Genomic DNA, 22,825 nt, shown 5'->3' with positions numbered 1-22,825 from the left:
ATAACTTTTGATCCCGTTCATCCCAAGTGCTATATCCAGCCACCTCTTGAATACAGTCAATGTTTTGGCATCAACTACTTCCTGTGGTAATGAATTCCACTGGCTCATCACTCTTTGGGTGAAGAAATGTCTCGTCATCTCCGTCCTAAATGATCTACCCTGAATCCTCAGACTGTGATCCCTGGTTCTGGACTCCCCCACCATCGGGAACATCCTCCCTGCATCTACCTTATCTAGTCCTGTTAGAATTTTATAAGTCTCTATGAGATCCCCCCTCATTCGTCTGAACTCCAGCGAAAACAATCCTAACCTAGTCAATCTCTCCTCATACATCAGTCCCGCCATCCCCGGAATCAGCCTGGTAAACCTTTGCCGCACTCCCCCGAGAGCAAGAACATCGTGGGGCGGCACGGTAGCACAGTGGTTAGCACTGCTGCTTCACAGCTCCAGGGACCTGGGTTCGATTCCCGGCTTGGGTCACTGTCTGTGTGGAGTTTGCACATTCTCCTCGTGTCTGCGTGGGTTTCCTCCGGGTGCTCCGGTTTCCTCCCACAGTCCAAAGATGTGTGGGTTAGGTTGATTGGCCATGCTAAAATTGCCCCTTAGTGTCCTGGGATGCGTAGATTAGAGGGATTAGCGGGTGGAATATGTAGGGATATGGGGGTAGGGCCTGGGTGGGATCATTGTCGGTGCGGACTCGATGGGCCGAATGGCCTCTTTCTGTACTGTAGGGTTTCTATGATTTCTATGATCGTTCCTCAGAAAAGGAGACCAAAACTGCACACAATACTTTAGATGTGGCCTCACCAAGGCCCTGTATAATTGCAACAACACATCCCTGCTCCTGTACTCGAAGCATACTACCGTTGAAGCGTTTAAAGAAACACTGCAGTTCATCAGTAAAAATGCTGCACATCATTTTCAGCGAAGTGTCATTACACAAGATAGCATGGTTTCCATTGCTGAGTCATGCACATATGTAGATTACACGTGTGTCTCTGAAAGTGTGTGTATGTGTGCGAGTGTGTGTGCGCGAGTGTGTGTGTATGTGTAAAGTTGAACAGGTTTGCCAAACACTTTAGTTCAGAAAGGTATGACTCCTTGAACATGTAATTATTCTCACATGTAAACCCCGAGATCAATAGAACATTCCCTATACTTTATAGAGATAGCATCATTAGATGGAAGGCAGGAGACTCAAAGCCGCCGCAATGAATACCCTAAAGCTGTCTTTTGTTCACCTCAGTGATTTCTTGCCTGTTTACAATAAGTTGCTGAAGGTTTACAATAAGTTGCTGGTGCTTATTTGCCGGGGCATTAATAAACTACAAAGGCAATAAAGTAAGTAAGGCTGGGATCCTGGGCGGCATGGTGGCACAGTGGTTAGTGCTGCTGCCTCACAGCGTCAGGGTCCCGGGTTCGATTCCCGGCCTTGGGTGACTGTGTGCAGTTTGCACATTCTCCCCGCGTCTGCGTGGGCTTCCTCTAGGTGCGCCAGTTTCCTCCCACATTCCAAAGATGTGCTGGTTAGGTGGATTGGCCATGCCTAATTGCCCCTTCATGTCAGGGGGATTAGCAGGGTAAATATGTGGGGTTCCTGGGATAGGATCTGGGTGGGAATGTTGTCGGTGCAGGCTCAATGGGCCAAACGGTCTCCTTCTGGACTGTAGGGATTCTATGATCCACTCCCATACCCCCGCAACGTGTTTCCTGAAGACGGAGGTGGCCTACCATTGGCTGCCAGCAGGATCTTCCAGTCCCGCCAAGATCAATGATGTTTTGTATGGGTGTCGCTCACCTGCCCTGCCACCAGGGAACCTATTGGCATGGGGTTCACCTTCTGCAGGACCCGAAAGTACCACTGGTGGGAAGGGCTGGAAAATCCCGCCCCAAGACCCTAAGACTATAAGAAATGGGAGCAGATATAGACCTTTTGGCCCTTTAAGCCTCCTCCGATTTTCAACATGATCGCTGCTGATCTTTGACCTCAATTCCACTTTCCTGAGACTCTCCATGTCCCCTGGATTCCCCACGAGATCAAAAATCTGTCTATCGTAGCCTCCATTTTAATCAGCAATTGAACATCCACAACCATCTGGGATACAGGATTCCAAAGATTCACAATCTTTGAGTGAAGAAATTTCTTCCCATCTCTGTCCTAATTGGTTAACCTCTTATCCTGAAACCTATTCTGTGTCCTAGATTCCGCAGCCAGGGGGAAAATTCTCAGGGTGGGATTTTCTGGCCATGCTCGCCACAAGGCCGGAAAGTCCTGCCAGAGGTCAACAGACCTTTGCATGGTCCACATCCCCCTTTACATGGTCCGCAAATCCGCCCCCCCCCCCCCCCCCCCCCCCCCCCCGCCCGCTATGATTCCCATGGTGGGTAGGACGGGAAAATTCCACCCTCAGTGTCTATCCTGTCAAGCCGCTTCCGAATCTTGTGCGTTGCAGTGAGAGTTCTCGGATTATTCTTAACCCCAGAGAACGTAGGCCCAATTTACTCAGCTTCTCATTGTAAGACAACTCTCACATCACAAGAACCAATCGAGTGAACATTCGCTGGACCACCTCCATGGCAAGTATGTCACTCTTCAGAAATGGAGACCAAAACTGCACAATGCTCCAAGTGTGCTTTCACCAGAGTAAGACTTCCTTATTTTTGTTCTCCAATCCTCTTGCAATAAAGGTCAGCATGCCATTTGCCTTACTATTGTTTGCTGATGCTAACTTTGTGTGTTCCTTGTATGAGGACACCCAAGTGTCTCTCAATGTCAATATTGACAAGCTCCACACCTTTTAATACATATTCTGCTCTTCTACTCATACTGTAACCTCCCACTTTCCCACATTATACTCCGTCTGCCACCTTGTCCACACACTTAATCTCTCTTTATAGTTTTGTCTCTTTGTGTGTTCCTCACAACTTACATTCCAATCTAGGTTTTTATTGTCGCCAAACTTAGATACATCACTTACAGTCTCATCATCCAAGTCTGTTTGCTAGTACTGTTGGGGAGGGTTTAAACTGATGTGGCAGGCGGATGGGAACCAATGCAGGAAGTCAGAGGGAAGTAAAGTGGGGACAGAAACAAAAGGCAGTGAGGGGAAAGGTGGAAGGCAGAGAAGCCAAAAGATAAAAATCTAAAAGGGCCCTATTGCATCATTATTCTAAGAGGGCCATAAATGCCAAAAAAACAAGCCTAAAGGCTCTGTGTCTCAAAGCGAGGAGCGTTTGTAATAAGGTGGATGAATTAGCTGCGCAGACAATCATTAAAGGATATGATGTAATTGGGATCACGGAGACCTGGCTCCAGAGTGACCAGGGATGGGAACTCAACATCCAGGGGTATTCAATATTCAGGAAAGATAGACGGAAAGGAAAGGAGGGGATGGGGTAGCATTACTGGTTAAAGAGGAAATTAATGGAATAGTAAGGAAGGACATTAGCCTGGAAGATGTGGAATCTGTACGGGTGGAGCTGCGGAACACCAAAGGACAAAAAAATGGTAGTGGGAGTTGTGTACAGGTCACCAAACAGTAGTAGTGAGGTTGGGGATGGCATCAAGCAGGAAATTAGAGATGTGTGCAGTAAGTGTACAGCAGTTATTATAGGGGAACCCAATCTGCATATTGATTGGGCTCACCAAACTGCTCGCAATGTGAAGGAGGAGGATTTCCTGGAATGTATAAGGGATGGTTTTCTCGACCAATATGTTGAGGAACCAATCAGAGAGCAGGCCATCCTAGACTGGGTATTGTGTAATGAGAGAGGATTAATTCGCAACCTTGTGGTGCGAGATCCTTTGGGGAAGAGTGACCATAATATGGTAGAATTCTTCATTAAGATGGAGAGTGACACAGTTAAGTCTGAGACTAAGGTCCTGAACCTGAGGAAAGCTAACTTTGATGGATGAGACACACATTGGTGATAAGCTGGCAAAGGATACTGAGGGGTTGACAATGGGTAGGCAATGGCAGACATTTAAAGAACATATGGATGAACTTCAACAACTGTATATCCCTGTCTAGCATTAGAGTAAAATGGGAAAGGTGGCTCATCCATGGCTAACAAGGGAAATCAGTGTTAAATTAGTGTTAAAGCCAAAGAGGAGGCTTATAAATTGACCAGAAAAAGCAGCAAACCTGAGGACTGGGAGAAATTTAAAATCCAGCAGAGGAGGACAAAGGGTTTAATTCAGAAGGAGAAAGTAGAATACAAGAATAAGCTTGCAGGAAACATAAAAACTGACTGCAAGACCTTCTATAGATATGTGAAGAGAAAAAGACTGGTAAAGACAAATGTAGGTCCCTTACAGTTAGATTCAGCTGAATTCATAATGGGCAACAAAGAGATGGCAGACCAGCTGAACAAATACTTTGGATCTGTCTTCACTAAGGAGAACACAAATAACCTTCCAGAAATACTAGGGGACAGAGGGTCTAGCATGAAGGAAGAACTGAAGGAAATCCTTATTAGTCAGGAAACTGTACTGAGGAAATTAAAACCTGATAAGTCCTCAGGGCCTGACGCTCTGCATCCCAGAGTACTCAAGGAAGTGTCCCTAGAAATAGTGAACGGATTGGCGATCATTTTCCAGCATTCTAGAAGAGTCCCAATGGATTGGAGGGTAGCTAATGTAACCTCACTTTTCAAAAAAGGAGGGAGAGAGAAAACCAGGAATTATAGACTGGTTAGCCTGACATCGGTGGTGGGGAAAATGCTGGAGTCAATCACTAAGGATGTAATAACTGAGCATTTGGAAAGCGGAGACAGGATTGGTCCAGGTCAGCATGGATTCACTAGACTTTACTTCTATGATTCAATGTGATTGACTCTCAACTGCCCTCCAAGGGCAACTTGGGATGGGAAAGAAATGCTGGCCATCCAACAACACCCATGTCCCACAAATGAGTAGAATAAAAGTGCATCTTGGGCACCCGGCCTACCTCTGTACAGGACGGCGAATCCCTCAGCCTGGTTAACCCGGTCAGAGTAAAAGTACAAAATGACGAAGCTGGCGGATACGTTCACGCTGTCATACGGTCGGTTCCTCCCATCAAACCTGGCGAGGACGTCATTGCTGCGGCCGTCCAGGAACTCCACCATGTCGCTCGAGTCCCGAATGTCAAACAGGGCAAAGTCAAACCGGATGAGAGAGGCGCCCGGCACCTGGATGGTCCAGTAGCACACTCTCCCGCTGGCATAGTTGTCAGGGAAATCGGGTGAGTAAATGATGCCAGCGTCCGTCGAGTAATTCCCACCACAAGACCCAATCATTGCTGCAAGAGAGAAAGTGAGAGTGAGAAAAGACATGAGGCCATTTAAGGATTTCAATCAAAGTCCCTTACTTATTCATTGCTTACTGATTAGAGCAATGGCAGGATGGGCTGTTTGTTCTGTGGCAAAATGGTTAAAAAAGAAGCGGAGAGTCGAGAAGAAAGAATCCAGGAGCAAGCAAGGTGGTGGAAAAGCACACATTTCGGATGGCTCCATCAGGACAAGCAATTTATTGGTCAGATATTTTTAAAATCATGACCAGAATCTGTGCTTGGAATCGCTCCATTTAGTTCTGCGTGAACTGTGACCCTGTGGCTTGGATCTGACTGAACTGAATGTGTGGTTTAGTTCAGAAGCTACATTTCGCAGCTAGGTCCAGCTCCCATGGCCTCACGCCCGTGAACAGAAATCACATTGTTATGGTGACACAATGGCGCAACAGAGTGAATAGGACGATGCTTATTCACCTGTACCAGTTCCTCAGCTAGCACGGCACGAGGACTATCTGGGCAGCGAAGGTTGGTGAGTGGGGGAGGAACAGTGAGCAGAAACTGAGTAACTGTAGGAAAAGATGGAGGCCTTGGATCCTCCTGGATCGGACTGACAACATACTACTAGCAAAGTGACTTTACTTTTCTCAAATTAATTTTACATGGGCATAGCTGGCTAGGCCAACATCTGTTACCCATCCTTAGTTGCTCTTCAAGTTTAAAAGTTTATTTATTAGTGTCACAAGTAGGCTTATATTAACACGGCAATGAAGTTACTGTGAAAATCCCCTAGTCGCCACACTTCGGCACCTGTTCCGGTACACAGAGAGAATTTAGCATGGCCAATGCACTTAACCAGCACATTTTTCAGACTGTGGGAGGAAACCGGAGCACCCGGAGGAAACCTGGAGACTCCACACAGACAGTGACCCAAGCCGGGAAGCGAACCCAAGTCCCTGGCGCTGTGAGGCAGCAGTGCTTGCCACTGTGCCACCGTGTCCTAAGAAGATGGGGATGAGCTGCCTTCCAGAACCACTGCGTCCATATGGTGTACATACACCCACAGTGCTGTTAGGGAGGGAGTTCCAGGATTTTAATCCAGCGACAGTATATTTCCAAGTCAGAATGGTGAGTGGCTTGGAGGGGAACCTCAAGGTTTCACACCTATCTGCTGCTCTTGCCCTCCTAGATGGTGGTGTTCATGTGTTTACTCCAAAGAAATGTTTCAGGAAAAGGATTATAAAATAAAAATGTTTGCACTCCGCTCACTTGATCGCATATAAGAAAGAAAGCTGTGCATTTATAGGTGCTTTTCAGAATCTCAGGACATCTAAAAGCTCTTTATAGGTCATTGAAGTGTAGTCATTATTGTAGTGTAGGAAACACAACAGCCAATTCACGCACAGCAAGCTACCACAAACAACAATGTGATAATGACCAAATGATCTGTTTTTTGGGAGCGATTGAGGGACAAATATTGGCTCGAACACTGGGAGAACTCTCTTGCTATCTTTTAAGTGCTCCTGAGAATGTGTCTCAGTTTAATGACTCTTTTGTAAGACTGCACTCTGGGCACTCCCTCAGTGATGTACTGATGTTCTGCCTAGATCCTGTGTTCCAGTCCCTTGCATGGAACTTGAACCTAAACCCTACTGCCCGAGTAGAATTTTCTACTCCTGCCAGAGGTGGGAATCGTGGCAGGCGGGGGCACTAAGTTTGGCATCATTGCCAGCCGGAAATGAGTTTGGAATTTTGTTCTCCTGACTTTGGCGCTGGGTTAAAGGCAGGTCGAGTTTCCCGCTGATAATATGTTGGGAGCCATATTTGTATCTCATGAATTCTCATTAAACTCAGCTGCTCCCAACTCCTCTGTCTTTTGCCTTTAGCCCTGCAATTGTTTTTCTCTCCAGGTGTTTATTCGATTCCTCTTTGAGAGTCACAATTGAACCTGCCTCCAGGATGTCCTCAGGCAGTCCATTCCAGATCCTAACCACTTGCCCAATATATTTGTTCCTCATGTTGCCATTGATTCTCTGCCATTCATCTTCTCTTGGTGTCCTTTGGTTCTTGGCCCTTTGGCCAATAGGAACAAGTTTCTTGCTGTCTACTCTGCCTAGACCTCTCATGATTTTGAACATCTCTATCAAATCTCCTCCCAACCTCCGCTTTTCTAAGCAGAGAAATCCCAGCTTCTCCGGCCTATTCATAACAGACGTGTCTCATCACTGCAGTCCTTCTTGTCAATATTTTCTGCACTCTCTCGAAAGTCTTCACATTCTTCCTAAAGTGTGGTGCCCAGAAATGGACACAATACTTTAATTGAGGCTTCACCAATATATAGAAACCCTACAGTACAGAAGGAGGCCATTCAGCCCATTGAATCTGTACTGACCATGATTCCACCAAGGCCCTATCCCAGTAACCCCACACATTTACCCTGCTAATCCCCCTGACACTAGGGTCAATTTAGCATGGCCAATGCACCTAACACGCACATGTTTGGACTGTGGGAGGAAACCGAAGCACCCGGAGGAAACTCGGGGAGAAAGTGCAAAGTCCACACAGACAAACTTCCACCCGAGGCCGGAATTGAACCTGGGTCTCTGGCTCCGTGAGGCAGTAATGCCAACCATTGTGCTGCCGTGCCAGCACTGTGCCATACCTATATATGTTCAACATAACTTCCTTTCCTTTATACTCTACACCTCTATATATAAAGCCTTTTTAACCACTTTCTCAATTTGTACAGCCACCTGCAACAATTTGTGCACCTATACCCCAGGTCTCTTTGCCCCAGAACTCCTATGACCGAGAGTTAACTTTAACCCAACCGCCCCTCAGGGAACACTAAGTGAACTGAACTGTCTGAATAAGACTTACAACGGTAGATTTTCCTCTTTCCTAAGCTGGTGAATTCATTGAGAGAAGCCACCTGATGCAAAATGGAAAAAGAGCTCCCTGGTGCATCGAGTTACTATTTAATCTTTCATGGGATGTATGCAAGGCCAGCAGTTATTGCCCATCTCCAATTGCCATTGAGCTGAGTGGCTTGCTTAGGCCATTTCAGAGGGTATTTAAGAGTCAACCACATTGCTGTGAGTCTGGAGTCACATGTAGGCCAGACCAGGTAAGGACGCCAGATTTCCTTCCCTAAAAGGACATTAGTGAACCAGATGGATTTTTCACAACAATTGATGATAGTTGTCAAGGTGACCGTTAAATTGATTTTTCTCTACACCCTAGCTATGACTGTAACACTACATTCGGCACTCTCTCCTTTCCTTCTCTATGAACGGTATGCTTTCTCTGTATAGTGCGCAAGAAACAGTACTTTTCATTGTGACAATAATAAATCAAATCAAAGAGGTTGGTTTTCATTCCAGATTTATTAACTGAATTTAATCGTCATGGTAGGATTTGAACCCACGTCTACAGCACATCAGCCTGGGCCTCTGGCTTACTAGTCCAGTAACATTGCCACTACTCCACCATCTTCCCCCTTACGCTCATCTGAAAAAAAAAGTAGCGAGACACCATGAGGAAAATTGGTGTCCACTAAATCCATGAGGTCTTGTAACCTCGTGGTCCACGCCGTCCAATTAGAAGTAGCACTACCTCCTGTCAAAGACACATAATGAATGCTCTTCCAGATTTGGAACTGGGCCATTTTGTTGCAACAGATCAAAAGGGGGGCTTTAAGTTGCACTGAACTGCGTAATAACTGACATGGAAAAGCTTGATCTTAAGACTGGGTGATCACAGAGGGATCATTTTCAATGCATTCGCACGAACAGTTCTTAACAGGAAAAAAAGGCAATAAATCTTGTCCCTGGAGATTCCTCGTGATCAACTAGAAAGAACTTGTTGATAAGCTTGCAGCTAAATGGCCTGATCATCATTAAAGCCTTGACTGGGGCACTCTAAATGCGCATCAGTGGTACAAAGTGTGCCGATGGCTGGCATTAGCACGAGTAACTGGTGCAAATGGCAATAGAAAACAGACCCGGAGCTGAATAAAGCCACTTCATAAAGTTTCCAGGATACGCTATTAAAAAAAAATAATAGATACCCTGGAGGGATTTGCAGGCAACAATCTTTGTTTCTTTTTGTGGTATATGACATCATCTGAAACTCGTTACTGCTCTGTTGGCCGGTAATTGCTCCCAGGTATCCCCTCTGCATTTAACTTGGTGTTGGAGCTCCTTCATTTGCTCAGACTTCATTCCTGGAGCACTCTGCTGCTCTGTGGCAAATGGAGATAATTGAAAGCAGCACAGGGCTGGAACATCTTGTTCATTGTTTTCTGCGGAGCAGGGATGGCCTCAGCGAGCCAAGCAGAAATCAACAAGTGTCCTTAAAACAACCCAGAAACGTCCAGAGATTCACAGGGGGCTAGTTGGTTAACCGCCTGACCGATCTGGTGGGCTCCTTGGCCACAGTTTCTCTCCTTTTCTGATTTCCGTTGACCATGTTCAGCACTCACATCCACTTTTTAGATTTCTGACATGTATGTTTGTTTATTTATATCCATATTGTTGGTTTTGATTTGATTTATTGTCATAGGTGTTATCCTATCTTTTCCCGACGGAAGAAGGTGGAAGAGAGAATGTCCGGGGTGCATGGGGTCCTTGGTTATGCTGGTTGCTTTTCCGAGGCAGTGGGAAGTGTAGACAGAGTCAATGGATGGGAGGCTAGTTTGCGTGATGGACTGGGTTACATTCACGACCCTTTGCAGTTTCTTGCAGATGGGATCCTCTGGCCACGCTCGCCCCAAAACCGGAGAATCCCGCCTGAGGTCGCTATGATTCCCGTGGTGGGCAGGACAGGAGAATTCCCCCCGTTGTGTTTAATTCAATCCTTATTACTCTGTTCAGTGGTGGCATAGTGGTATTGTCACTAGACTAACAATTCAGAAACCCAAGGTAATACTCTGGGGACCAAGGTTCAGGTCCCACCGCGGCAGATAGTGAAAAATTTGAATTCAATAAAAACCTGGAACTAAGATTAACTGAGACATGAAACATTGCTGATTGTCGTAACAACCCATCTGGTTTACTAATGTCCTTTATGGAAGGAAATCTGCTGCCCTTCCCTGGCTCAGGCATACAACAGTGTGGTTGACTTTTGAATGCCCTCTGCAGAGGCCTAGCAAGACTCTCAGTTCAAGGGTACTTAAGGAAGAGCAATAAATGCTGGCCCAGCCAACGACACCCACATCCCATGAATGAATAAAAAAATTGTTGTGCCGACACATGGTGTTCCCTCCCCATGAGCACTGGAAGGCTGACCACTGCACAGTATTTTTAACTTTTCACCAATGTTTTGTACAAATACACGAAGATTAAAAGCTCTGTAATGTGTTATCCTGGAGCAGTGCATCAAGACACTTTTTTTTGTTCGTGGATGGGATGTGAGCATCGCTGGCTGGGCCAGCATTTATTGCCCGGGCCAGCATTTATTGCCCATCCCCGAGGGCATTTAAGAATCAACCACATTGCTGTGGATCTGAAGTCACATGTAGGCCAGACCAGGTAAGGACGGCAGATTTCCTTCCCTAAAGGACATGAGTGAACCAGATGGGTTTTTACGACAATCGACAATGGTTTCATGGTCATCGTTCGACTTTTGGTTCCAGATTTTTATTGAATATAAATTACAATCTCCCCAGAGCATTACTCTGAGTCTCTGGATTACTAGTCCAGTGACAATACCACTGCGCCACCGCCTCCGCTTTTCAAGAACTTACAATCCCAATATTAAAGATACTGGAAGGGGGTAGAGGACCATATGGAACATTGCTCTGACAGATCAGCGACTTTCTAGTCCCATGGCTCAGTGCAACACTCATCCAGATACAAAACGGGAACAAAAATCCAACATTCTTTTATGGTTGCTTCCTTTAAAACAGGAAAACAATCCAAAGAAATCGTTGTATTTCCAGAAATCCACAAGTATTATCAGGAACACTTGCTCACATTGCCGAACAGGGTTCCATTGCATCGGGGGAATTCTCCGGCCATTCATGCTAACGGGGTTCTCTGGTCCCACTGGCAGTGTGCCCCCTCCTGTTGGGTTTCGCAGCCGTGTGGGAGTGACACGAATGGGAAATCCCATTGACAGCGACAGGAGCAGAGAATCCCGCCGGCAGTGAACAGCCCACCGCTGAGGAACACGTGGCTGGGAGGCCGGAGAATTCCCTCCCCCACCCCCATATCTTTTCAGAAAAGAATAAATAAGATCCTATTTTGAGAAAATGAAATTTGGAGCCAGGCGCAGAAGCTTTTCATCTGTATAGAATACATTATACAGCAGCTGAGTCTTCATTCCACATTATGGCTGGGTTTGTTTTTGATTTGAGGAACATGATTGACTTTGGCACTGTCTGCCATGCTGGCCTTTGGTCAGATACAGGGGGTTCCCCCCATTCTCTCAGTGGGGAGTCATGCCAGCAGGAAGCGTGGAATGGTGAAAGGGGCTATTATGAGCAACAACAATGGCTCGCATTGGTACAGAACCTTTAACATAGTAAAACATCTCAAGGCATTCTGAGGGCGGGTGTGGGGGGGTTATCAAACAAAATTTTACACGAAGCCATGTAAGGATATATTAGGGCAGATGACCAAAAGCTTGGTTAAAGAGGTAGGTTTTAAAGAGTAACTTCAAGCTGGACACCCACCCTGAAGCTTTTCCGAAGATGGGGACGGTTCGCCATTGGCCACTCTGCTGCCAAGTCAATGGCCATTTGCATTGCTCGCCAACCTCTCTGCAGCACAGAGTGTAGGAGTTGGGGGGGTGGGGGGGCCTTCAACGGGATAGGAAGATCCTGCTGGTCAGAAGGGCCAGAAAAATCCCAGCCATTGGGAATCATAGAATCCCTACAGTGCAGAAGGAGACCATTCAGCCCATCGAGCCTGCACCGACAACAATCCCACCCAGTCCCTAACTCCATAACCCCATGTATTTATCCTGCTAGTCCCCTTGACACTAAGGGGCAATTTAGCATGGCCAATCCACCTAACCCACACATCTTTGGACTGTGGGAGGAAACCGGAGCACCTGGAGGAAACCCATGCAGACATGGTGAGAATGTGCAGAATCCATACAGACAGTGACCCAAAGCCGAAATTGTATCCGGGTCCCTGGCGCTGAGAGGCAGCAGTGCTAACCACTGAGCCACTGTGCCGCCCGTAGGGAGAGGTATCAGGAGGGAATTCCCCACCCCGGGACTCGGGGATATGAAGGCAGGGGCTGCCAGTGGTGGGGCAATGGGTATCGAGGGCGTGCAAACGACTATAATTGTCACCTTGAAACTCTGGTCCGAGCTCCCTCGAGATGCATTTTCCTATTTCAGAAAACAAGCCTTACTCCACAACACTCACCATCAAAGATATTTATCCTGCCATCTCCTCCACAGGGCTGGGTGTGATCACCAAAGCACACATGGTTGCATTCCGTGCTGTTCGCCTCCCCGTGTTTCCAGTAATCAGCATCATTCCCGCAGAAACATGCGTAGCCAGACTCCATGCCAGCAAGCTTCAACAATAAATTAATAATGGAGACAAAACAGATATAAAACAAAACAGCCGTAGTTACATTATAAAATACATAGAGAGGATGCTTCACACAAAGCGATAGATAGCCAAATGATATACAATTTATCTTTCCCAACATGTTACTTGTTCACAATCGCTTACTGAGCAACACTTTCTTTATCTTCATCTCGCTCAGTTCCCTCCTCACCCCAATAAAAGGGAGTGACAGTGAAATCTGTTCAGTGCCATAGAGACTGGCAGTGGAATAATAGGATATTGCCTGGCGATATAAACTAGTAAAACTTTTGAGAATCAAGGAAAAGTTTCTTTTTCTGCAAATGCTTTGTGTTGTTCCCACACAAAGGTGCCAGTGGTGTCCATTTTATAGAATCACAGAATCCTACAGTGCAAAAAGCAGTCATTTGGCCCATCGGATCTGCATCGACCACAATCCCATCCAAGTCCTATCCCCATTTATCCTAGCTAGTCCCCCTGATACTTAGGATAGCCAATCCACCTAATCCAGCACATCTCTGGACTGTGGGAGGAAACCGGAGCACCTGGAGGAAACCCATGCAGACATGGGGGGAATGTGCAGACTCCACACAGACAGTCAACCAAGCCGGGAATCGAACTCGGGTCCCTGGCACTGTGAGGCAGCAGTGCTAACTACTATGCCACTGTGCCGCCATGCTTCTCAAAGGGCACAACTCCTGATTATGAGGAATTAAAATGGTTCAAACGTTCACCACTGAGGAATCAAAGACTTAAAAAACATTCTCATAGAAATCATAGAATCATAGGAACCCTACAGTACAGAAAGAGGCCATTCGGCCCATCGAGTCTGCACCGACCACAATCCCACCCAGGCCCTACCCCCATATCCCTACATATTTTACCCGCTGATCCCTCTAATCTATGCATCCCAGGACACTAAGGGGCAATTTTAGCATGGCCAATCAACCTAACCCGCACATCTTTGGACTGTGGGAGGAAACCGGAGCACCCGGAGGAAACCCACGCAGACACGAGGAGAATGTGCAAACTCCACACAGACAGTGACCCAAGCCAGGAATCGAACCCAGGTCCCTGGAGCTGTGAAGCAGCAGTGCTAACCACTGTGCTACCGTGCCGCCCATAACAAGTAACACCGTGTCCTCAATACAGAAACATAGGGTGGAATCTTACCAGCTAGCTGTGCCGGTTGACTGGTGTGGTGAGCCAAGTAAGAATGTGAGAGAGGCCAAAAATCCAGTTCATGTCTACGTCACACACAAGGTTCCCAGCCCTGTTTTGCCGGTGATATGATGCACCCATGTTCAGACTTTTATGCTACTTCAAATTTTCTTGGGAAAATCAGCCCATAGGACTGTATTTTAATGGCCGTGGTAGTGGGCTTGTTCATGGCAACTCCATCGCAAGCATTGCCAGGAGCCCCAGAGTGAATTAAATCAAACCAGGCGCTTACAGGCCTGACAGCTGGGTTCCTGCAGCCTCCCAGGACGTCACACCTCCTCACACCTTCAAGGACTGCTGGCCAGAGGTTAGAAGCACTTTAGTGTCAGCAGCGCCACTGGAAGTGGTGGCCACTGCTGGGACTGTAAGAGAAGGTGGAGCCTGAAACCCAGATAAGTGGACCTGCCTCAGGTCGGGCAAGCCCTTGTGAGGGTGAGTGGAAGGATCAGTGTCTGAAGTAGAGGGCAGTCTTTGGCACAGCCTTGGGGTGTCTGTGCAGGAGGACCCCTCAGATCTCAGGCTGCTCGGATATACCCTGGCATCACTACCACAACCCTGCCCAACTGTTGCTGGAAATCCACCAGTTTAAAGGCCTCAGGGTGGAAGGCCAACCTTGACCTTCCCCGCCTGGACTTAATTGGATGAATTGGGAAAGTGCTGGACACATAGACCCGAGCTTTCCTGCCCTATTAAACGGCTCCCCCTTCCCCCAGCCCACTCCCGGGAAGATATTAAATTCCACCCATAGCAGATTTACAGCATGGAAGATAATCATTTGGCCCATTGTGTCTGTGACAGCCTGTGAGGTCCGTTCTATCCACTTGTGGCATCCACTGATAGCTCCCTGCTGTCCTCCTCACTATGAAATGCACAACCAATTCTTACATCATCTGCAAACTTCTTAAACAAGCCCTCTACATTTAATCCTAAATCATTGATATCTACCAGACTGAGACTGGCAAACCGCACTAGAAACAACCTTCGAGTCACAATTTTAAACAAATCAACCATAACCCTCTGCTTCCTGCCACATTGAGCTAATTTTGGAGCCAATTTGCCTATTATAAGTTTTTACTTTTCTGCCATGTGAGACCTTGTTAAAGTTCACGTTGATGACATCAAATGTGCTACACTTACTCTTTCAATTCCTCAAAAATTCAATTAAGTTATTCGGACATGACCTTCCCTTAACAAATCCAGACGGCCTTGATTAATCCAGGCAGCTTTAAATTGTGCTGAATCCAGAATTGTTTCCAATATTTTTCCCACTGCCGAAGTTAGGCTGATTGGGCTGTATTGATTCAGTCTATGTCTTCCTCCATATTTAAACAATGACCATGTTAGCAGTCCTCCATGCCTATAGCCAGAGAGGATTGGAGAAAGAGATGGTCCAAGTGCCCCTTGTTGCCCATCTTTATCTTAATGCATTACCTTTTTTTAAAAACAGCATCCCGGCCTTTTGGCTAAGATGCAAATGAGATCAAGCCTTGAAGGCAGAGACGTCTGCCTACTCCAATCAGCTTGGCTCATGTAGATCAGGCCCAAGACAGGGTAAAGGGTTGCATACCCTGTCTTGTCAGCCTGGATCGGAAATGTCTCAACTTGTTGAGACTCTGAATTGGACTTGATTTGATTGAATTGGAAAAGTATTTTTAAAAATCTGTTCTTGTCAGTTTTTAAAAGCGGCATCTCGGCCTTTTGGCTAAGATGCAAATGAGATCAAGCCTTGGAGGAGGTGAGTCTGCACCTACTCCAATCAGCTTGGCTCATGTAGATCAGGCCCAAGACAGGAGTGGAGGCCCTGTCTTGTCAGCTTGGATCGGAAATGTCTCAACTTTTTCGAGATTCTGGATTGGACTTGATTGAATTGGAAAAGTATATTAAAAAAATACATTACTTTAAGGTTGTGGTTCTCAACCTTGCTACATTGGGTCTACTCAACAAAATCCATTTGTGACCAACTAAACACAAATAGATCACCACTTCCCACTTCTCTTCCTCTGCTGTACTTCCTGATCCCACCACTGAACTTAGATAATCTTCGCTCTCCAACATGGTCCTCACTGCTGTTATTCTGCTCTGGGAACAAAACCCTTGCCGCATGTTGGAATTCCAGACCTGACAAACACCTGAATGAAGACCAGGAATGTTGGCTCAAGCATTCCGCGGAGAATTCACTCCCAGGGCAAGAGGCAGCATCGGGTGGGATGTGGAACCTGAAACCAGCTTTGTGGAAAAGCGAACAATGGCATGCCCCCATCCCAATGGTCGCAACCCCCACAAATAGGGAGGCAATGGCCTCAGACTCTCAGCTTTCTCAATGAGGCTGAGTGGAATGGATGGTTGTAAATAGATTAGAGTCCATGTCACAATATCACTGAGCAAAATGCTCCATCTGTTCACAATGTGACTTATTAAACACGTTTCATATTTTAGTGAAGAAGGCATTAGAATCCTACAGAATCCTACGGTGCAGAAAGAGGCCATTCGGCCCATCGAGTCTGCACCAACCACAATCCCACCCAGGCCCTTTCCACATATCCCTACATATTTACCCACTAACCCCTCTAACCTATGCATCTCGGGACACTAAGGGGCAATTTAGCATGGCCAATCAACCTAGCCCGCACATCTTTGGACTGTGGGAGGAAACCGGAGCACCCGGAGGAAACCCACGCAGACACAGGGAGAATGTGCAAACTCCACACAGACAGTGACCCGAGCCGGGAATCGCACCCAGGTCCCTGGAGCTGTGAAGCAGCAGTGCTAACCACTGTGCTACCGTGCCGCCCATTCAGCATGCTTAGTTTCATTGGTCAGAACATTGAATACAGGAGTTGGGACGTCTTGTTGAAGTTGTACAAGACATTGGTAAGGCCACACTTGGAATACTGTGTACAGTTCTGGTCACCCTATTACAGAAAGGATGTTATTAAACTAGAAAGAGTGCAGAAAAAATTTACTAGGATGCTACCGGGACTTGATGGTTTGAGTTATAAGGAGAGGCTGAATAGATTGGGACTTTTTTCTCTGGAGCGTAGGAGGCTGAGGGGTGATCTTATAGAGGTCTATAAAATAATGAGGGGCACAGATCAGCTAGATAGTCAATATCTTTTCCCAAAGGTAGGGGAGTCTAAAACTAGAGGGCATTGGTTTAAGATGAGAGGGGAGAGATACAAAAGTGTCCAGAGGGGCAATTTTTTCACACAGAGGGTGGTGTGTGTCTGGAACAAGCTGCCAGATGTAGTAGTAGAGGCGGGTACAATTTTGTCTTTTGAAAAGCATTTAGACAGTTACATGGGTAAGATGGGTATAGAGGGATATGGGCCAAATGCGGACAATTGGGACTAGCTTCGGAGTTTAAAAAAAAGGGTGGCATGGACAAGTTGGGCCGAAGGGCCTGTTTCCAAGCTGTAAACATCTATGACTCTATTTACAAAAACACAAAAGAAAGGGTCAAGAAAATAAACATTTTGCTTGTGCATCCCCTCCCACAACATCTCCCCTCCTACACCACACGATTCTCAAGTCAGACGTGCTATAAATGTGGTTATACTAGTGTCGCCCAGGATCCCAGTGGTCTTGGTACAGGTCTGAGTCTCAGAATTGCATGTCGCTCTTTTAATTCCAGCTTAAGTTTTCTTTCTTACATTTTCGCTTTGGCAGTTCAGAAAAATTAATTTAAAAGAATAAAATTGTCCTTTACCTTGAATCGCTTACTCCTGCAAAACTTAATGCAGGTCTGGATGGTCAGCTTGTTGGAGGTTTCACTGCTGCCTGATAAAGGGGGTGGGTCCCCATTGTCTTTGAAACAACCCAAGTAGCCCGGCACTGAGGAAAAACAGAATGCATTCAATTGGAACAAAGTATGGCACTTTCATAGCAAGAGGAGTTGGCTATTCAAATTCATTGATTCAAACTTAGTTTCATTTTGTTTGTGATTCACAGAATCATAGAATCCCCACAGTGTAAAAGGAGACCATTCGGTCCATCGAGTCTGCACCGACCACAATCCCGCCCAAGCCCTAACCTCGTAACCCCACATATTTACCTTGCTAGTCTCCCTGACACTAAGGGTCAATTTAGCATGGCCAATCAACCTAACCCGCACACCTTTGGAGTGGGGGAGGAAACTGGAGGACCCGGAGGAAACCCACGCAGACACGGGGAAAAAGTGCAGACAGTGACCCGAGGCCGGAGTTGAACCCAGGACCCTGGCGCTGTGAGGCAGCAGTGCTAACCACTGTGCTGCCCTGCGGTGTAGTGCGCAGAGACTCACTTTGATTGTGAGTCCGCGGGCGGGCAAAACACAAGAAACATTCACAAAACTCCACTCTGCGCAGTTACTTATTTCCGACAGTGCTCCCCACAATGGTTTTTGCTTAAACAGCTCAGGAAGCAAGTGACAGACAACTTGCCTTGCCCTGTACTCAGCGAGACACTCAAATGGAAAGCACACTTTATAATTAAAATTCCAAAAATCTTTGATTCGTGCAGTCACTTTAATCCCTAATTAGCAACAGCACAGCATCTTTGCAGCACATCTGTGTGAAGCAAGTGGGAATGACGTATAACCAGCATCACTGTGCTGCACCAGAGACACATCCAAGACCTGAGACTGGTAACAGTCCACTGACCTCCAGACTGAAGAGTGAAGGTGTTGAAAGAGAATGGAGAAGGCATAGAAAAGATTCACAAAGATGATACCACAGGTAAGAACATTCATTCTCAAGAATAACTAGGGAAACCAGGGCTTGTATTCCCCTTGAGCCCAAAATATTCAGGGCTGATTTGGTAGAGAAATATTGAAGATGTTAGATAACGTACACAGAGATAGTGGCTGGAATTTTACTGCCTCGCCCGCCTGAAGCTCGTAAGATTCCGTCCGAGGCCAACGGAGAATGCCGTTCTACGAGCCTCGCCCGCCCCGATTCTGGGGTGAGCGTGCCAGTAAAATTCCGGCCATTATTTCCTCTGGTGGTGAAGCAAGTATGAGGTGGCATAATCTTAAAATTAGAGCCAGATCATTCAGGAGTGAAATCAGGAAGCAACTTTTCACACAAAGTGGGTGGAAACTTGAAACACTCATCCCCACAAATGTGGATACTGGGCCAATTATAACTTCCAAGATGGAGATAGATCATGGGTTGTTGCTGTTGTTTCTCTCACCATACCCAGTGGCAGTCTTTCATCTGTTTCCCGGAACAGGACATTAGTCTGTCGCCAGAGGCTTATAGCTTGAAGGGCGCCATTCCACACCAAGCATGACTGACCAGGAGTCTCTCCCGCTCTTACCGTTGAAAGAATTTTGCAGGTTGATGTTCAACCTGTTTGGCCACATTATAAACACGCCTTCCTTGGCCATCAAGTCCTGGGGTGGGAATCGAACCCAGAACTTCTGGCTCAGAGGCAGGGATGCCACAAGACTTAGATCAGTAGTGGGCAACCTGCAGGCCAGGGGTCAGGTGTGGCCCATCAGGGTTCTGAATGCGGCCCATGAGCCATTTTGTTGACAGCTGCCCATGTACATGGTTGCCATGATGTGGAGATGCCGGCGTTGGACTGGGGTAAACACAGTAAGAAGTCTCACAACACCAGGTTAAAGTCCAACAGGTTTATTTGGTAGCACAAGCCACTAGCTTTCGGAGCGTTCCAAAAGCTAGTGGCTTGTGCTACCAAATAAACCTGTTGGACTTTAACCTGGTGTTGTGAGACTTCTCACTATGTATATGGTTGCCAGATTACACTGCTTAGTTCACGTAGTTTTTTTTCCTGGCAGCATCTGTAAGGAGAGAAAAGAGCTGATGTTTAGAGTCAACATGACCCTTTGTCAAAGCTCAAAACGTCAGCTCTTTTCTCTCCTTACAGATGCCGCCAGACCTGCTGAGATTTTCCAGCATTTTCTCTTTGGTTTCAGATTCCAGCGTCCGCAGTATTTTGGTTTTATCTAGTTTCTTTTCCTATTGGTATGACTACAGTGACAAGGCTGTAAAACTCGGGCAAGCGAAGTGAGGTGCGTGCTGACTGCACACAACATTGAGTGTGAGAGCCGTGCGCTCCCACTGCATCCAAAGTGGAAATATTACTTTTGTTTTTGCTATTTGAAGTTGATAGTTCTATCAATATACGAGTGATTCAGCATTTTCTATAGGGTGTATTAAATATATTCAGTCTGATTCATGGGGTCATGGCTAGTCAACAAGCCCAATCTCAATCTTGCGGCCCACTGAGATGACAGAGGGACACTCGTGGCATCCCAGTCACTAGCTTAAGTTGCCCATCACTGACCTAGATAGATAATTTGGTGTTAAGTAATGGCAAGGGGTTTGGAACCAAGGGCAGGTAAATAGAGTTAAGGTGCCAATCAGCCATGATCTAATTAAATGGCAGAGTAGACTGGAGAGGCTAAGTGTTAAGAATGTAAGAAGCATGAACAGAACCATTCAGCATCTCGAGCTTGCTTTAAAGTTTATTTATTAGTGTCACAAGTGGGGTGACACAGTGATTAGCACTGCTGCCTCACAGCGCCAGGGACCCGGATTCGATTCCCAGCTTGGGTCACTGTCTGTGTGGAGTTTGCACATTCTCCCCGTGTCTGCATGGGTTTCCTCCGGGTGGTCCTGTTTCCTCCCACAGTCCAAAAGACGTGCTGGTTAGGTGCATTGGCCATGCTAAATTCTCCCTCAGTGTACCCAAATAGACGCCGGAGTGTGGCGACTCGGGGATTTTCACAGTAACTTCACTGCAGCGTTAATGTAAGCCTACTTGTGACTCTAATGAATAAATAATTAGACTTGAGTTTAATTTTTCATCAATGGGGAGGTTAGGATACAAAAGACCCAATATTAACTTGGGGAGGAAGTCAGGGCACTTTGGTTTAAAGAACTACCTGACCTTCTGAAGCCCAGCAAGGTTTAACACCCAAATGGGGATGTCAGCAATCAGGGGTATCTTTGTCAGCCAGAAGATGGGGGGGGCAGGTAGCATTATTCTGAGATTGGGGTGCTCTTTCAAAAGGGTACCTCGATCACGGAGGAGCCATCCTTGCCAGCATCTTTAGCTCCAGCACATCTCAATCACAGCTCAAATCACCCTGAGCTCCAAAGTGTGGGCGGATTGCGATCGGGATTGCGCCGACCCATCCAGCCGGAATTGCACCCCGTTTCCTGCCAGACACAACATTTCAAATGTTTTGGGAGAATTGCGCCCTGAATAACTGAACATAAGAGGTAATTTGCCGAGTATGTACGGGGGAGAAGGAACTGCAGGGTGTGCTGAGAAGGTGCATGGTTGGGATGGATCTATTAAGAAGGCCTCTTTGGGCCTTCTGAGCATGGGTAGCTGTGAAGGGCCAACTTCGAAGAGTGTCTTGCAATGTCATTACTTAATCTGACACCCTTAAAATTTATGTCATTACAGTGTTATAAAGCAGGACTTGAACCAAGTGATACATATTCCTGTGATGACGTGCCTATTTGTGAGCGGGGAGGGGGGGCATGGAGTGAAGAATTATTGGGGGTCACATGTCCCATCGGGCCAATCATGAAGAGGCAATTGTTTGACAGTTGGAGTTCACTGTTGCAGCCTGGGAGTGGTACAGTTCAGAAGCATTCTCACCTCTGTCCGGTACATAATTGTTACCCCAATGAACCCCTTTTTAGTTTATCTGCCGAGTTGATCGTCTTTACCTCACAGCCGTTACAATCCACAGTGGTTGGCACAGCTGCCTCACAGCGTCAGGGACCCGGGTTCGATTACCGGCTTGGGTCACTGTCTGTGCGGAATCTGCACCTTCTCCCCGTGTCTGCGTGGGTTTCCTCCAGGTACTCCAGTTTCTTCCCACAGTCCGAAAAACATGCTGGTTCGGTGCATTGGCCATGCTAAATTCTCCCTCAGTGTATCCAAACAGGCGCCAGAGTGTGGCGACTTGGGGATTTTCACACTAACTGTATTGCAGTGTTAATATAAGCCTACTTCTGACACTAAAAAATAAAGTTTAAAAAACTTTAAAACATGTTTCTTAGGTTAAAGTGACACCATAATATTAAATTGTGTGATTTTCAAGGGTTGGGGATTTTTCAAATACTCTCTTGATTATTTAGTGTTAGATTCAGATCTGACAGGAATAACATTCAATTACTTCAATCCCGTGGACACAATCAGCTAGCAAAGGGCACAACAGTTATACTGAATGATTTTCCTTATTTTCGCTTAAAATTATGCCCTGTTTTCCCCCCCCCCCCTCCACAAACATTTAACTGGTGAAACTACTGGCTTGAGGTGATGGGTGAGATTTAATAGTTAGACTCTTGACATTAAAATTACTTGAAGAGAATTTTGAGCATGTTAAGACCATAACGTTTAGGAGCAGAAGTCGGCCATTTGGCCCATTGAGTCTGCTCCAATGAGACCATGACTGCTCTGCTATGATCTGTTAGTTTAACAGGCGCTTGGTAAGTCTCGCACAGCTGAGTCACAAATTCCTGCTCCTGAGAGTTGTATTTTAAGGCATCCTCTCAACAACACCCCACCCCCAGCCCCCTCCAACCCCTGCCACCAGGAGGGGGCATGTCAACTGTGAGAGGGTCGCAAGCCCACCACCTTCCCGCCCCCGCCCCCTTCCCCTCTGCCAAGCCGACCCCTGTAGTATGAGAGGTGCGCAGGTGCCAAAATCAGCAGCCCTATCACCATTTTTAAATAAATAATTAAGGGTCAATCAAGCTTATTAATAAGCCCCTTGACATTCACTGAATTCCCCCACTGTCAACATCCTTGGGGTTACCATTG

General features: G+C 46.6%; 1 protein-coding gene across 2 annotated transcripts in view; it reads right to left on the bottom strand.

Annotated features, from left to right (window-relative positions):
* kremen1 (kringle containing transmembrane protein 1) overlaps nucleotides 1-22,825 on the bottom strand; it is a 190,552-nt gene that overhangs the window by 56,189 nt on the left and 111,538 nt on the right. For both annotated transcript variants that reach the window (XM_078227651.1, XM_078227650.1), the window contains exons 4-6: nucleotides 17,745-17,869; nucleotides 12,650-12,803; nucleotides 4,950-5,282 (exon numbers count right to left, since the gene is read on the bottom strand). In XM_078227651.1, coding sequence (XP_078083777.1) covers nucleotides 4,950-5,282; nucleotides 12,650-12,803; nucleotides 17,745-17,869 — 612 coding nt within the window. The remainder of the gene's footprint in view (nucleotides 1-4,949; nucleotides 5,283-12,649; nucleotides 12,804-17,744; nucleotides 17,870-22,825) is intronic.

The sequence above is a fragment of the Mustelus asterias genome, chromosome 13, assembly GCF_964213995.1.
Source record: "Mustelus asterias chromosome 13, sMusAst1.hap1.1, whole genome shotgun sequence".
Lineage (NCBI taxonomy): Eukaryota > Metazoa > Chordata > Chondrichthyes > Carcharhiniformes > Triakidae > Mustelus > Mustelus asterias.
Note: the sequence above shows the minus strand (reverse complement) of the source record. Positions and strands in the feature narration are given on the sequence as shown.